The sequence below is a fragment of the Myotis nattereri genome, assembly GCF_964212035.1.
Source record: "Myotis nattereri genome assembly, chromosome: 12".
NCBI lineage: Eukaryota > Metazoa > Chordata > Mammalia > Chiroptera > Vespertilionidae > Myotis > Myotis nattereri.
In genome coordinates, this window is record NC_138087.1 from 62,546,564 (window position 1) to 62,563,645 (window position 17,082).

General features: G+C 48.6%; 1 protein-coding gene across 1 annotated transcript; it reads right to left on the bottom strand.

The window, feature by feature from the left end:
• Nucleotides 1–6,595: 6,595 nt before the first annotated feature.
• On the bottom strand, nucleotides 6,596–11,389 carry KLF4 (KLF transcription factor 4). Its single transcript, XM_081103738.1, has 5 exons — nucleotides 11,183–11,389; nucleotides 10,947–11,067; nucleotides 9,273–10,263; nucleotides 9,014–9,178; nucleotides 6,596–7,677 (listed from the first exon to the last, which is right to left on the bottom strand). Exons 1-5 carry the CDS (start codon nucleotides 11,185–11,187, stop codon nucleotides 7,502–7,504), a joined length of 1,458 nt encoding a protein of 485 aa, XP_080959864.1. The 5' UTR covers nucleotides 11,188–11,389; the 3' UTR covers nucleotides 6,596–7,501.
• Nucleotides 11,390–17,082: the final 5,693 nt, after the last annotated feature.

Sequence of the window (17,082 nt, forward strand, 5' to 3'; positions counted from 1 at the left end):
GATGAAATCATCTGCGCTCCCTCGCTATGAAGTTCCCTGTGCCTGGAACAAAACCAGGCCGTGCCCTGGTCTCGATGTGCAACCATGAAGCCATAGAAACCTGAGGTGCCTTGGTTTGCAGCTTGAGCTCCCTTTTGCCAGGATCGTTCATCCCAACAGAGGTCTGTGATGTTCTGTTGACTAAGGCAAAGCCTTCACGCTAAACCTGAATAACGCGTTGTACATGCTTTGACATGTACCTGATAGCCAAGTTGGATGTATCTAAAATAATGAGCAATCAAGAAAATTGTAGAGAGAAAAAAATATGGTATTTGTGGTTGTCGTTAATGTGGTTGAGCCTCTCCAAGAACTATGCGATGGCATAGTTCCAACAGGTACACAGTTTTTACTAGGGCCGGGATGCTGATTTTCATTGACGTTATGTCTTATACCCCTCAAGGAGCAAAGGTACCAGGAAACAATATCTGTGGACACTCATGTTTATATACATTTATTTATCTTCGGTTCCCCTCACCCCTTTGCACCGAGGCTGGAAAAGCAGGTCCTTGAGCAGATTTTATTTGTTTGAATGGAACTGCATTGAAAAAAGAGAGCAGAACAGCGCCAGGATTATATTTTAACACTTTTAGGGAATGGCTGCTGTGCTCCCTATAGTGACCAGTTCCTGTCTTAGGTGGCTGGTAACACAGCACGATAGAAGCACTAGAGAGAACAATGAAATAAGTTCTTGGACATAGAGCACGATGTCACATTGAATATAGAATTTTTTTTAAACTACCTTTTTTTGCATGGTGTTTTTATTTTTAAACACTTTTTTCATTTACTGATTTTAGAGAGAGAGAGAGGAATGAAAAGATAGAAGTATGAAAAGAGAGAGATTTGTTGTTCCATTTATTTATGTATTCATTGGTTGGTTTTATATATGTATGTAATTGATTTCAGAGAGGAAGGGGGAGGGAGAGAGGGATAGAAACATCAATGATGACAGAGAATCATTGATTGGCTGCCTTCTGCATGCCCCACCCGGGAGATCAAGCCCATAACCCGGGCATGTGCCCTGACCGGGAATTGAACTGTGACCTCCTGGCTCATGAGTCGATGCTCAACCACTGAACCACACAGGCCATGCCATTGGTTCATTCTTGTATATGCCCTGGCTAAGGATCAAACCAGATACCTTGACATATCACAGGATGACACTCTAATCAATTGAGCTGCCTGGCCAGGGCCTACATGGTGTTATAAAAAAATTTTTATTCCCTTCTAAGCTTCCCTTGAGTTCTCAGGAGAGAACCACCAACAGTGAGAACTAGGCACTGGTTGGCGTTCAGATCCTGACCTGATGCGACCTTGGGCCAGCTAGATGTGACTGATGGGCCTCATGTGGGCAGACTGGCCCATCCAGGAGCCTAGAGTGGAAAATGCCTCCTTTAAGCTTTCAAAGTGTTTTTTTTTTTTAACAAAATGTTTAATTGTCATATATTCACAGTACAGCAGAGACCAACACCTGCAAGCAGAAGCTCAAAGGCTGAAATAGGCAAGGTGTGTTGGGAGCCAAGAGTCGTTTAGCGTGGCCCTTCCATTTAAGGAATGGTTGGCTACTTAAGCAGAAGATAGGGGACACCCTGCTGGAGGCCACAATTGGAGGAGATTAAATCCATTCATTCACTCCACGCTGCGGACCTTGGGGAAGTAGGAGCGGGGCTTGACCTGATGTGTTTGACCTGGAGAACTGTGTGCTCAGGAGCGGGGCTTGACCTGATGTGTTTGACCTGGAGAACTGTGTGCTCAGCCAGCGGCAGGACAGAAACAGGAGCTTTGTCTTCCCCATCGAACTAAAAGCCATAGACCAGTGCATGACATAGTGACCAGCGCAAGAAGGAGCTGAAGGAAACCTGGGGTTCCGGGTCATTCTGCCTGGACAAGGGAAACAGCACTCTCACTGGGAACAGAAAGTCTGGGTCTTCTGACTCTTAAGCAGGTTTACTGGAAGAACCTGGATGTTAGCTAAGCCTTTTGAATGGGGGTGTATTTATTTTGCCTGTAGGCCTGCCTACCCAGCACACTGAAGAAAAAAGTATTAGAAGAGCCCTGGCCGGTGTGGCTCAATTGGTTGAGCATGGTCCCATGCACTGAGAGGTCACCAGTTTGATTGCTGGTCAGGGCACATGCCTTGCAAGCTCCATCCCCAGTAGGGGGTGTGCAGTAGGTAGTCCATAGAGGTTTCTCTCCCCCTCTCCCTCTAAAAGATCAATAAAAGACAACAACAAAAACAAACAAACAAAGAACTAGAAGAGAAACACTTTTGTGTGTGTCAACAAGATGAGAAACAAAAGCAAAATGCTAACCTATAAAGGGAACCTCAGGTCATCTGTAAAATGGGGATGGGAGAAGGAAAGTCCACCCTTACCTTTTTTAAAAAAATATATATGTTTTTATTGATTTCAGAGAGAAAGGGAGAGGGAGAGAAAGAGAGAGATAGAAATATCCATGATGAGAGAGAATCATCTATCAGCTGCCTCCTGCACGCCCCCTACTGGGGATCAAGCCCACAACCCAGGCATGTGCCCTTGACCAGAATCGAATCCAGTATATCTAGGTTTCGTGCAATTTTTCTGTGAAGTTATTTCCCCACTTTAGCTTTTAAGTGAGCATGTGAGTATAGCATCTGAATGCATTGGCTTGGTGTCATGGCGATCTGGCGGCCATTCAGTAATATGTTGATTCAGTGCCAGTTACTATAGGGTCAAATATTATAGGTGAGATACATAGTATAACCCCACTCAGCCTCCCAGCCCCCGATGCCCTGGATTGGACAGATTTGATGGTTCATCCTAACTGATTTTAGATTGTCAAACCTCTACCTGAGGCCCTCTCTCTCTCTCTCTCTCTCTCTCTCTCTCTCTCTCTCTCTCTCAATAAAGAGCTCCTTCTCTGGTCTCTTACTCAGCGGTTCTCAACCTTCTGGCCCTTTAAATACAGTTCCTAACGTTGTGACCCAACCATAAAATTATTTTCGTTGCTACTTCATAACTGTAATGTTGCTACTGTTATGAATCGTAATGTAAATATCTGATATGCAGGATGGTCTTAGGCAACCCCCGTGAAAGGGTCGTTCGACCGCCAAAGGGGTCGCGACCCCCAGGTTGAGAACCGCTGGATTAGATAATAACATGCAACATAGACACGAAGAGACACATACAATGATGACAACTGGTTCTCACAGTCTTGGGTATCATTATAACTATTGTGTGGCATCAGTAAAAAATGTTCTGTTAGTTGTAAGTGAACAGAACCTGGATCCTGGGATATGAATTTACTTTTGTAGTTGTTAGATTTCTATTTATTTCCACCTTTTCCTTTAAGAACAAGTGGAGAAGGACACTTGGGAGGACTGGTTGTAACATGCTGACTCATCTGGGGTGCCGAGAACACCGAAGCGATTTGAAAAAGTGATTATATCAAAGACATCGTGGAAAACAATTAAAAAGATAAACTCTCGACATGCATGTGTCCAGAGAAGCAACTGGGTGGATGCTCCTACCCCACGGGCCCTCCTATCCCTAACTAAGTTGTCTGGCTATGGCAGCCCTGATACCAGCCTGAAAGAAAGATTTCTGTGTTTACGCTATTTTAACAGTTGATTTTCCCTGTGTTTTGACTGTGATCAGGGCATTGAAGCTCTAGGCACTTCATAAGGATTTAAGAATTTGTTAGTTTTTCAGGAGATGGTGAGAAATGTACACTTCTCTCTCCTGCTTAAGGCAAAAGCTTCCAAAAGGTGTTTGCTTTCAACTTTCATTTTAGTTTCACTTAATGTGAAGAAGAAAAAAGAGAGAGATCCGTGTTCCACAGCATTCATTACGTAGAGTGCTTGGTGGTTTTACATGAAATATTATCGAACGACTCTGCAGTGAACAATGAGAGTTTCATAAACTTTAGGAAGTGGACATAGATTGAGTTAGCACTAGAAAAGCATGTCACTCTGCAAGAGCCTCTAGAAGGTGCTAAAAATTATGAGGAAATAAAAATAACTACATAAAATAAAATACATAATAAATAAGATGATAAAATAATGCATAAAATTTAAAAACAGGTTTGTGTAGGACTGGATGATGACTATGGGAGAGAGAGAGAGAGAGAGAGAGAGAGAGAGAGAGAGAGAGAGAGAGAGAGGAGTAGAAAGAGAGAGAAAATGGACTGTAAATTCACTTATGGATGTGCAGTGCTGTGCTGAATGAAGCGTCAGAAGTCAGACATATAACAGAAAAGGTGGCTGACATAGGCTGCTAAATGTAGGTACTCCCATATATCCAAGTACAACAGGTAACATCACTGCCTGTTTTAATATTTTCCCTGTGGACTTGCTTTCATAGCATAAGGGCTCTCTTACCTGGGCTATCTAATATGTAAGGACATTACATTTAAAAATGGTTACTCTCCAAATGTGAAATAACATTGCATGTTTCTGAAAATTGGAACAATTTTTATTTTTATTTCATTTATTGGGGTGACAATGGTTATTTAATGTACAGATTTTGTAACAGGGAACAGTTTTTGAAAGGAATGATTCCCCGACTTGAGATGGTGACAGTTCCTGTTTCACCCAACCATAACAGGGTTGTAAGAGTCAAGCATTTTTTCAGGTAGAAGGAATATTTTGCTGGAAAAGAGATAGACTGAAAATGTGTTGATGCGTAGGAAACAGTTGTTAATCCTTTGTGTGCACAAGTTAAAATCGAGGACATATAAAATTAAATCTCATAAGAAAAATGTGATAAGCAGGCGTCGAAAATATTAATACTCTTTATTATACAGTATGAGTGGCTCTGTAATGCAGTAATGACAGTATACCCAGGAGCTCAGGACTGACAAGACCCTAAATAGTTTTAGCTATCTGTGCATGTTGAATAGTTTTGTCATATTACATTAAAAAATCTTCCTCACTTATTTTATTTTGAACCCAAAACCTTTTGGTGCAGGGGACAATGCTCCATCCAACTGAGCCACTTAGCCAGGGCAGTATTTATATTTTGACATTTCAGCCTAGTCTTTCCCCTTTTCTTCTTCTTTTTTTAAAAAAATATATTTCTATTGATTTCAGAGAGAGAGAGAGATAGAAACATCAGTGATGAGAATCATTGATTGGCTGCCTCCTGTATGACCCACACTGTGAGCCCTGGACCAGTATTGAAACTGGGACCCTTCAGTCTGCAGGCAGACGTTCTTGCCACTGAGTCAAACCAGCTAGGGCAACTCTTTTCTATTATTTCTCTCTCTTCTGCAATGCACACGCATTTAAACTTATCCAATTGGAATCATACTGTTTATAGTCTTATATCCTGCTTTTTCCACTTAACATACCATGAGCATTTTTCCATGTCATTAAGTATGCTTTGAATATGGTCTTGGCCACATAAAATTCCATCCTGTTGGTGCACCTGTTTTCTTTTAAGCTAAGACATATGCCATGTTCCCCTATTATGCCGGACTCTTAAAAAGCCAAGAGAAATACTTTGTGTTGGTCCACCATGAGCCTCATGAATTGCTATTTTTGATTCGCTTTATAAAATGCACACACTACTGGACACTGGATATAGTGGATGGTTAATAAGCAGTCGAAAGGAAATGCCAGTCAGCTTCCATCCACTGGACGATGTGAGCCAGTCACCCACATCACCCTTACAAATATATAGTGCCAGCAAGTGTCACAAATGCCTTTTCCTTTTCTGTGACTGCCACAGATGAACTGCAGACTCATAGGGACCCACCTCAAAACAGTTTCAGTGTAGTTCCAAGCTTTAATCACTTCAGAAATAAGCTTACAAAAACGTTTCTTAAAAATGTACTGAATTTTACTTGACACTTAGTTTTGTTGCTTTGGAAAATTTGTAATTCTCTGGTCTTGGTCTGTTCAAACAAAAGGGCTAGCCATCTTCAGAGGACTGATGACGTTTTAAAACAATCTGCTGGAGACTTTGATGCTGACTTCTTTAGGGTTATAACTAGAAGTAATATCTGCAACACGCGCTAAGCATAAATGAGTCCTTTAATCCTCAGGAGGGCACTGTGGAACTATGTTCTTAGGGTTCTCTGCTGTGGGAAGTTTCTTTTGTTACAAATTGTTCTGAATGCAAGGCCAGGCCTCAAAGAGACAGATTTTTATATTTTCATTTCATTTTAAAGAAAAACCATAAGGATCTCTTAAAATGTGAACCTGGCATGTGTGTTTATATTATGAATACTTTCATATTAAACTGAGCAAATTGAAGAATGATTGATTGAGCTCTTTCTGCCGGGAGATTCATACTCAGGTAAGGGAACTGCTTTTCACGTACTTTTATGTACATTGAAAAAAGCAACCTGAAAAGGTAAATTTAATTCTATGAGCCCCATTACTCAGAGTTTTCAGCCCTACCACATAGATTGCATTTATTGCCAAACTAAGGAGTCTTTTAAAGTCTTCTTTTAAATCTGTTGTTGAGATAAAATTTGGCTTTTTAGTGTGCTTTTCTCACGTCCTACCCACTGTGTTTAAACTGACATTTCTGTTACCTACCTCTTCAGGGAGGAAAACAAAACAAAAGGCAATGTTCAGATAAAATATTATAGGTTTATTTAAAACTTAATTCTCACCTTGAGTATGCAAAATACAAACTCCACAAAATGTTCATTTTACTTTGTAGTTTACAAATATACAAAATAGAAGTTTGCTTAAATTTATATTACATATTTATTAAGGCAAGGAACTATATAGAAAAACACATTTGTTCTGCTTAAGGCATACTTGGGAATAAACCATTGTACAAATTATTGCACATCTGAAACCACAGTGCATAACAGACTGTCTGCATAAAAAATGTTAAAGTAAACCAGGTGTATTTACCTGACTTAGGTCATACATGTAGATCGGAAGACAAAAATAGATTTTCCTTGTCAAAGTATGCAGCAGTTTGAGAACTTTGGCTTCCTCATTTGGTACCTTTAGAACCAAGACTCACCAAGCACCATCGTTTAGGCTATTAAAACACATTTTCTGTACCTGAATTTCTTCCTCTTCTTCTAATATCATAATAATGGCTTTTAGAAGGCAAAGAGAATACAAGGTGATCTTTATATGTATATTGCATCGAAACACAATTCCAGGGAATACTGGTCTTCCCTCCCCCCCACCCCCCTCCCAACTCACGGATCTAATTTATACCCTGATATCCACAGCTTCCAGTCACCCCCTTGGCGTTTTGTAAGTCCAGGAATATTCAAGTTGGGTTTAGAATTGGAATGATAGAAGATCCAGTCACAGACCCCATCTGTCCTTTGATTTGTCTCTGGGCTTCCTCCTGTCTCCTGATTATCCATTCACAAGTTGACTTGCTGGGAACTTGACCATGATTGTAGTGCTTTCCAGCTGGGCTCCTCCCCTCATTGGGAAGACCGTGTAAAGGGAAAAAAATACTGAATTCTCTTCTGGCAGTGTGGGTCACGTCCACTGTTTGGGGATTTAAAAGTGCCTCTTCATGTGTAAGGCGAGGTGGTCCGACCTAGAGAATGCCCGGTCGCACTTCTGGCACTGGAAGGGGCGGTGCCCAGTGTGTTTTCGGTAGTGCCTGGTCAGTTCATCTGAGCGGGCAAACTTCCACCCACAGCCTTCCCAGTCACAGTGGTAAGGTTTCTCACCTGTAACAGGAAAATAAAGCCGTTAAAGCCATTGCTGAAGGATGAAAAACAGACAGATGATGGGTACACCTGAAATCTATATAATTGTGTTAACCAATGTCACCCCAATAAATTCAATTTAAAAAAATGGAGATTTCTAAAAACAAACAAAACAAAACAAAAAACGAAAGGGTTGAAGAAACATATACCATGCTAACAGTAGTTAAAAGAAAAGCTGGAGTAGCTATAGTAATTTCAGAGAAAGCAGACTTCAGAACAAGGGTAATTATCAGGGATAAAGAGGGGTGTTGCATAATGATAAGGGGGTCAATTATCCAAGAAGACATAGCAATCCAGGATAAGTCCACTGAAACAGAAAGCAGATTGAATTTGACCTCAGTAATAAATACAGAGATGCAATAAAAACAACGACGAAGAATTGGCCATTTGGAAAACTGGAGCCCAAATACTAAAACCAACTCCCCAAGTACCCAACTCTGAAAGGACCCAGAAATGTCTTTCTATCACTTAAGACCATATTAACTTTCAGATTATAAGAATGTGTTATGTATATCCTTTTTTGCTTTTTGTTTTATTTAAGGAGGCATTAGCTAGATAGTTGATCAGTGAAAACACACAAATCCACCTCAACCTACACTTCGAGAGGGCTAACATTTTCATTCTTTTGCAGTCAAGATATCACAGTGGTAGAAATGAATTTGGAAATTATGTCTGCTAGTGTGTCTCCCCGAGCCCAAGCCAAGTTATAATAGCCTATCCCATTAAATTGGGTGTAAAAAGCCACTTTTTCTGTACCCACATTTCTGTAATTTTCCTGAATAGAACAACTACACACAACCTTGTGGACCTACTTACGCTGACATGGAAGTTCATCCTAAACCAGGATCCCAGCAATCGGACCCATTACATTCTTGAAATGTAAATAAAACCTAATTACTAAGACTAGAACTAAAAATAGAAAGGGTGAATCTAGGAAGGGAACAGCTAATGAAAATTGTCTAGAAAGTAAAAAAAAAAAAAAAAAGGATTAAAAGAATCCCATCCACTGCAAAGTATAATTTCTTGATTACAAGGGCAATGCTTTGCTAGGAGAGGCCCATGTTCAGCCTGCAGTCTCCCTGCCTTTCAAAGGCCTGACAAAACTGCACATTCAAGCACTGATACCATCCATCAAGCAAAAGGCTCCTGGGCAAAAAAGTAGGCGCCCGTTTGCTGCTCTCCCGGGATCCAGGAGATGGAGGAGATAGACTGTACCCCACATCCCAAGAGAGACCATAGTTATCGGGCGGGGCAGGACACCCCCCCTCCTTTCCACCACGGCTGTCCGTCCTCCTACCTGTGTGGGTTCGCAGGTGTGCTTTGAGATGAGAACTCTTCGTGTAGGTTTTGCCGCAACCCGCATAATCACAAGTGTGAGTGGCTGTCCTTTTCCGGGGCCACGACCTTCTCCCCCTCTTAGGTTTGGGCTCCTCTGGCATGCAGGACCCGGGTGGCATGAGCTCTAGGGGCGAAGAAGCGGGGGCGGTCAGCCTCATCCCGTGGGCCCCGGCACACGCCGTGCTCCCCAGCCCGAACAAGGAATCCCCAGGACTGACCTTGGTAATGGAGCGGCGGCACCTGCGGCTGCATCTGGTCTGGCAGGAAGGGTGGGTAGTTGGGCCCCGGGTGGGGGTGGAAGCCCGGGGGCAGCGGCAGGGCAGGATGACAGTCCCTGCTGCTCAGCAGTTCCTCGGCTCCCAGGGTCGGGGTAGTCCTGTTGGGGAGCTGCCGCCCCAGGGGGAAGTCGTGCGCCGTCGGCCGGTGGCCGTTGCTGAGAGGAGGTCCCGTGCCCAAGTGGGCCTCCAGGGGCCGGCCGACCGTGCACGAAGAGACCGCCTCCTGCTTGATCTTGGGGCACATGCGTGGCGGCCCGCCGCTGTAGGGCGCCACCACCACCGGGTGGCTGCCGTTCGGGCTGCCTTTGCTAACACTGATGACCGACGGGCTGCCGTACTCACTGCCGGGGGCGCTCAGCGACGCCTTCAACACAAACTTGCCCATCAGCCCGCCACCTGGCGGCTGTTGCTGTTGCGGCGGAATGTACACTGGGTCCAACTCGGGCCGAAGGAGTTCGGCCACGAAGCCGCCCGAGGGGCTCACGTCGTTGATGTCCGCCAGGTTGAAAGGAGCCGTGGGAGGGGGCGCAGACTCGCGGCCATACAGGAGGCCGCCGCTGGTGCTGCCGGGGGCCACGCCCGGGCCCCCCTCGGGCCGGATCGGGTAGCTGAAGCTGCAGGTGGAGGGCGCACTGGCAGGGCCGCTGCTCGACGGGGAGGACGACGAGGAGGCCGAGGCAGACGAGGACACGGTGGCAGCCACGGACTCCTGATGGGACAGCGAGTTGGAGAGGATAAAGTCCAGGTCCAGGAGATCGTTGAACTCCTCCGTCTCTCTCCGGGGAAGGAGCGCCGGGTTGCTGCCGCCGCAAGCCGACCCGACTCCGCCGCTCTCCAGGTCGGTGGCCACGGTCGCCGCTGCCAGGTCGTACGGGCGGCCGGGAAGTAGAGGAGGAAGTCGCTTCATGTGGGAGAGCTCCTCCCGCCAGCGCTGAGGGGACAGGGTGGGAGAGGGACCGTCAGTGGTGGTCTCCAGCCGCCACCCGACATACTGGCAGACCCAGCGCGCCTACGTCGCCCAGGCGTGGGGAACGAGCAGGCAGGCAGCGCCCGGGGGCTCCAGTGCCAGGGCTGCAATCTCGACCCACACCCGGGTCCGAGGAGAGGCGGTGCGTCCATACGGAGGGTGTTAGGTTGTGTCTGCCCGATTGCGTGTGAGCAAGCGCCTCGGCTCGCCAGCCAGAGTCCCTCCCCCGCCAGATCCCTGGGACGCTCCCGCCGTCCCAGAAATTGGGACACCGAGGCTCTCCCGGTGTGTCCTAGCCACGGGGACGCCTACGCGCCGAGCTCTCAGGCCCAGCCAGTGTCCGTGGACACAACCACCGCCCGCCCGGTGGCCCGCGCGCCCGCCCTGCCGCCTGCACCCCGGAGGACGTGTGCGGACCGGGTGTGCGCCTCCGGCAGCTCCGCCGCGTCCAGACCACACGCACGTACGGCTGAGCCCAGGGCGCGGAAGCCGCCTCGGGAAGGCTGCGGAGCCCGTGCAGTGTCCACCTCCTCCCCTGACTCCGAGGTGGTCCTCGGTGACCCAGGGCTCCGCCCGTCCCCACCCTACCCACAGAAGGCGCCCCCCCCCCGCCCCGGCTTACCCCCATGGCCAAGGGCAACACTCACGTTATTCGGGGCACCTGCTGGACGCAGTGTCTTCTCCCTTCCCGCGGGGCCGGACGCGAACGTGGAGAAGGACGGGAGCAGTGCGTCGCTGACAGCCATGTCAGACTCGCCAGGTGGCTGCCTGTGGGCCGGGTGGGGCGCACACGGAGAGAGAAGTCAGGGGCCCACTCTCGATCACCACTCCGGCGTGTCCCACCCCGACCCGCACCCCTCCCTTCGCCCCGCGCTGCACCTACCTCATTAATGTGGGGGCCCAGAAGGTCCTCGGCAGGCCGAAGCAGTGGGGATACCCCGAACCCCAAAGTCAACGAAGAGGGGGAAAAAAAAAGACTTAGAAACGAAGTCAAAACCAAAACCCCAAATTGCCCGAGATCCTTCTTCTTTGGATTAAATATAAATGGTAGATGCCCGTGTTTTTTTTTTTTTTTAAAGTTCCTTTGTATACAAAAGTTCTTAAAAAGTCGTAAACTCGTATAAAAATGGACAATCAGCAAGGCGAGTAAGTAGGTCCGGTGGCCGGGCTGCTGTCTTCGACTCAGCAGAGTCCCCCACCGCTGTCGCTGTCGCCGCGGCTGTCGCCGGGAGAGCTGGGGCTGTGGCCGGGGTGGCGGGCGGGCGGCGCCGCCAGGTGAGACTGGCCGCGGTGGCGCGGAGCTGCGGACTGGGCGGCGGCACAGGGCGCGGAGTCCGGGGGGCTGCGCGAGGCGCGCGCGGCCATGGGCGCTGGCCGCAGGCGGGTGGGTGGGTGGGGGGCCGGAGGGGCGGGGAGGGGCACTTGGCGGCTCCCGGTGCCGCCGCCGCCCGCCACCGCCTCTGCTCCCCGCGCGCCCGCCGCCGCGCTCGTTCTGTCGGGCAGGAGAACTGCCGGCAGCCGCCGCGCACTCCTTACTTATAACTTTTGGCTCTCCCGCCCTTCCCCCCGCCTCCTACTGGCAGTGAGCGGCAGCGCGCCTCCAGGCCCCGCCCCTCCCATTCTTTTCCCCTCCCTCCCGCGGCCCCCCGCGCGTTGCCATGGCAGCTAAATAAACAAACTCGGCGCACGTGGGGGCGGGGGGGAGGGAGGGGCGCGGGCGGGGCTCAGCCAGCCCGTGACGCCAGCCCGGCAGCTGGCGGGCGGGAGCCACGCTGACGCCGGCGGCGGGCCTGGCGTGGGGCTCCGGGTACCGGGCGCCGGTCTGGTCGCCGGTCTGGTCGCCGCGAGGCCTGGGCAGTCCCTGGGTTCGAAGCCCGCGGCTGAGAAGGCCGGCGGGGGCCGAGGGGGTGGGTTACGCGCTCGCCGCTGTCTGCGCCCTAAAAGCGCGATTATCCGCCTGACTCATCCAGCCCTCGGTCCCTCCAGGACGCACGCGGGAGCTGGGCTCCGGTCCCGAGCGCTGGTGCGGCGCTTGGCCTAGCCTCGCACGGCTCTTCGTGGGCTCTTCTGCCGGGTGGGGGCTGGGGGGGAGGTGTCGAGAGGAGGCGGGTGCCCAGCACCGTGCAACGAAAACGGGGGGCCCGAGAGAACCGGGGTGGTGGTGGTGGTGGTGGTGGTGTTGGTGGTTGTGGTGGTGGTGGAGGGGGGTGTTCCTCTCCTGGGAAGGACGTGAAGAGCCCGGAGTGGGGAAAGGAGCAAAGGTTTTGACATTTAAAGGAGCGAGGACGGCTCACGGTTTGCTTTGGCGTGGGGACGGACAGAGGGGCTGCGAGTGAGACACCTTTCAACCAGGGAATCTCCAAGCACTTTACAAGCCACGCACTCTCCTTTCCGCTTTATGGGGGAGCACACTGAGTCACAAAGAGGTGAAATGGCGAGATGAAGGTCAAACGGCAACTCGCTCGCCGGGCTCGGGCTCCGAGCGGCCCCCCTCCCTGCGGGCACTGCGCCGGGAGGTGGAGCGCTGCGGTGGGACCCCCGTCTCCAGCGGGGCACCCCGAGCTGGCGGCTGCCGCCTCCGTCCGCCGGGAAGAGAAGAGGAAACGGCGATCGTTATTTCGGGCTTACCACTCTGCCTCCCCACCCCGAGTGCCCCCTTAGTTTGTGATCAGTAGTTTTCCAGCCGGGAAATGTTTTCGCCCTCATCTTCTCGGCAAAGAGTGCCTTTTTTTTTTTTTTTAAACGTGAGTGTGGTGTTCGGTATCGCTTGCCGAACGTCCGCCTGCGAGGTGTTTAGCTTGGATTCAGGCGCGCCGAGGGCTCCGCCCGCCCTTTCCACCGACAGCCCCCATTGGGAAACGCTGCCGCCCAGGCCGCCTGGTGTAGGCCCAGGAAACGAAAGGGAGGAGGGGGGCTTGGAAGCGCGTGGGAGCCCCATCCCTGGGCAGAGTGTGCACCCAGCTCCATTGAGCTTAGCTGCCGGCTACTCTAAGTCCTTGTCACCTGTTTGAGTCCTGAGACTCTGTTCCCTCTTAGGTCTCCTCAGGGTAGGTGTGATGCCTGGTGTTCCCACTCCTTACCGACCTCAGAAGCATTCTTGGAATGCGTCTCTCCCCGAGTTCACCGGGCCCTTTCCGCCAACGCTAGGTCCTAGGTCCGGAGAATCGGACTCCCTGGAAGGTGACTTCCACCTTCTAACTGGGCTCTGGCTAAGGGCTGTGAAGGCCTGAAGGTGCTGAGAGGGGCGGGTGGGCCTGGCTTTGACAGGAAAATCCTGCCCCTCCCTCCCATGGCCTAGAGGGGTTCAACCCCACCCCATAGGAGCAGGCCAGTTACTTTAACTCTGAAGATACTGCCCCTTTCAAAAGGAGGACTCAAGAAAGGAAACACACCTGTTACCCCCTCCCCCCTCTTTGTGATGACAAAACATTTCTGGGGATGCTAGGACTTCAGGGTTGCGTGGAAAAGTTACCCCCTTTTCCAGGAAGGCCAAGGTTCCTAAACCCCAGTGAACTTGGATGAGCCCTTGATTGGCAGCCATCACCTTCAGGAGGTAAACATGGAAGTCGGGACTTGGAGTTTCCAACCTAGGTAGCCAGTTCCTAAGGCTTTTCTCTGCTTTGTTTTAATTTTTCTAAGTAAGGCAGTAGCCCTTGCCCTTTAACAAAAGTAACCACCACAATGAAAAAAAACAGTATTACACAGATGAATTGGAAAGCCACTATTATTATGTCATATAATCAAGACAAGATTCTGTAACTCAATTCAAAAAGACAAACTTGGATTTCCCAATAGGTCTTTTGGGGGAAGAAAGCCAGTCCTCCTTTGTGGCAGGCAACTACCTGGTGAGTCCTCTGGTTGCATCATAAAGGGAAATCTCTAGATTCACCTCGGATTTCTAAAAGAGGTAAGGAACTTCGAGTTCACAAATCATCGCCTTTCAAGGCAAGTGCCTGGTGTAACAGCAGGGTTATGACCCTCCCTCTCTCCAGAACAGGTAGGTCCAGAAGAGTTAAGTTCCTGCCCTATATAATTTATAAACATGAGGATGAGTAAACCTTTGATGACTAAATTGTACTCTAAAATAATAATAATAGAAGACACCCTGTAAAGAAGAATTAAATACTTACTGGTGACTTTATTTCAGCAAACCGATATTACAAGTTTTGTGGTATGGAAGTTAATTATTAACGTCCTTGGAATTATAGATTTTTTTTTTCAGTACAAACTGCATTAGTGGGCAGAAGGTGTGATGGAAACCATTAGTGCTGGGGGATTAATATGGAGCCAGGCAGGGGGTGTGATAGATGGAGGAAGCTGCAGAAAGGTCTCAGTGAGGGCTGCAACAGAACTGGGCACTAGATCTGGGCACCTGGCTACACAGGATTTAGGAAGAGCTGCTTTTATTTTATTTTATTTTATTTTGGGGGCCAGGGGGAAAGAGATGCTTTTAATGTTTTTTGAAATGAAATACCTCCTGATGAATAACTGTGAGAACGGCTTCCCTCAGCCTCCACTTGCATCCCCTTTGTAAACTCCAGCTCCTTAAACCTCAGTCTTGTGTGGAGGTTAAGAAAGTGGGCAGCAGGACTAGTTGTCCTGGGTTTGTGTCCTGGCTCTGCTGCTTTCTAGCTGGGCAAGTTGCTTAACCTCGCCCTGCCTGTCTGTCCTTCCATGAGATGGGGATGTTAATAGTACCAGCGTCTTAAAGTGATGAGGAGGGTAGGTGGGATCTTGCAAGTCAAGTATGGAGCACAGGACCTGACCCTCAGCATGTGGTCTCCAGGAGACCGTAAGCTACATGAGGACAGGTGCTATTTTCTCCACTACCGTATCCCCAAGTCCCAGTCCAGAGCCTGCCCAGCACGTGGTCATGCTCTGTGTTTGTTGAATGAATGAAGGATGTGCTTGTCCTTTTTGAACAGTCCGTCAGCAGGAAGCCTGTCTTTCCTTTCAGTTCTCATCAATCCCCATTCTTGTCAGGAACCTCCTGTCACCCAGAGTCTTCTCATAGTTTTCCCCAGGTTATTTCCTTATTTCCTCATTCTTCCTCAGCTTCCCAAGCTAGAAACCCAGATTTCCCTTGATTCCCCCCTCACTTTATTTGAACTGGGCACCAGGCGTCCAGGAAGTTCAACAGTTTCCATTTCTAAGTCAGTCTCTCTCTCTCTCTCTCTCTCTCTCTCTCTCTCTCTCTCTCTCTCTCTCCTACTGCAAGTTGGGCTGCCTTGTTTCAAGCACTCCTTATGTGTAGCTTTCAATTATTGCTGTAACCTCCAAACTGTTGCCTCTCCTTGTTCACCGCCCCAATAGTCCCACTGGAATTTCCCTGCTAGATCCAATCCACTTGGCGCACCAATCACCAAGCTCCCTTCTGCTCACCTCCCTGCTACCAGCTCCCCTCGGGCTGAGGGAGCAGGACCCAACTTCTGAGCCTGACTTACCAATCTCTTCCTACTCGGGTGCTAACACACTTTACAGGATCATCTCTGGGGACTGACCCCACCCGCCCTAACCGTTAACGGGATGTTCTCTCAAGTCTCTGAATACACGCTGTGCATTTTCACTGGCTGTTTTTCCTGTCTGAAATGCCTCTTCTCCCCTCGGGGGCCCTCCTCATTCTCAAACCCCAGAGCCCCCCTCTGAACTGTCCCGTGGCCTGTTAGTCCCCATCCAGGTTCGAACTGTTCCTCTGAGCTCTGCTAAAGCCGAGCGGTGACTCGGCCATGCCACTGGCCCAGTGGACTGCTGTTGTCTGATTATTTGTTTGTGGCCTGTGTCCCACTGTGGCATCTTCAGGACCAGTGCCCAGGAAGTATTCAGTGTAGGATGAAGGAAGTGAGCAAACCTGCCTGCGTGAAACGATTCGTCTGGGAGCCCAGCTTGTCCATAACGTTTCTCTCTGGTTGTGGGTTCACTGGCTTGGTACTGTTTTCCATTCCTTTTCTTTCTCCCTCCGATTCTTTTCCTTCTTTGAAAAGCTCTGTGGAGGAGACCGAAAATAAAGCCCTTCGTAACTCTGGCCTCTCCAAACAGTTGGACAAAAAGAGAGAGAATGGCCTGGCCAAGGCATTGTAATAAAACCAACTCGAAAACACAAACAAAAATAACCAAAAGGCAAACCAAAACCAAATGGAGAAAGAGTCCACTCTTTTCTGTAGCCAAATCCATTGCCTTTAAAACCCAAACAGTGGGTATTGAAGTTTTTAGAGCAGAAAATGAATCACAGACATTAAGAAGTTGATTCTCAGAAACGTAATTTTAAAATCTTTTTCACGAACCTTTAGGTTTGATCATTTAAGTTATGTTCTTAATCCCTCGCCCCCCCTCCCCCCAAAATTTAGGCCCAATGCATTCTCGAAGCTATTTAAAAATAAGCTCTAAACGTAATGGGGTGATCTTAAAAACTTTTGAACTATTCTGACAGTAGTGTGTTAGATTCAACTTTCCAGTGTCCTCAGCCTGTATGTTAAGAAGATACAAACAACAACAATAAAAAACCCAGAAACAAACAACAAAACCCTCTTTTCAGGTTGTTTATTTTTAAATGTAATATAGTACATAGTGATATGTTTTAAAAGTATAATATGTAGTAATATTTCTCTTAAAAGAAAATAGGGTCTGGCATTTAACATTTTTTAAAAACTCATTTTAATTAGCATTTTCTTTTTAAATTTTGTTCGATTGATTTTTAGAGAGAGAATAAGGGGGAGGGGGGGAGAGAGAGAGAGAGAGAGATCAATTTGTTGTTCCACTTATTTATGCATTCATTGGTTGTTGCTT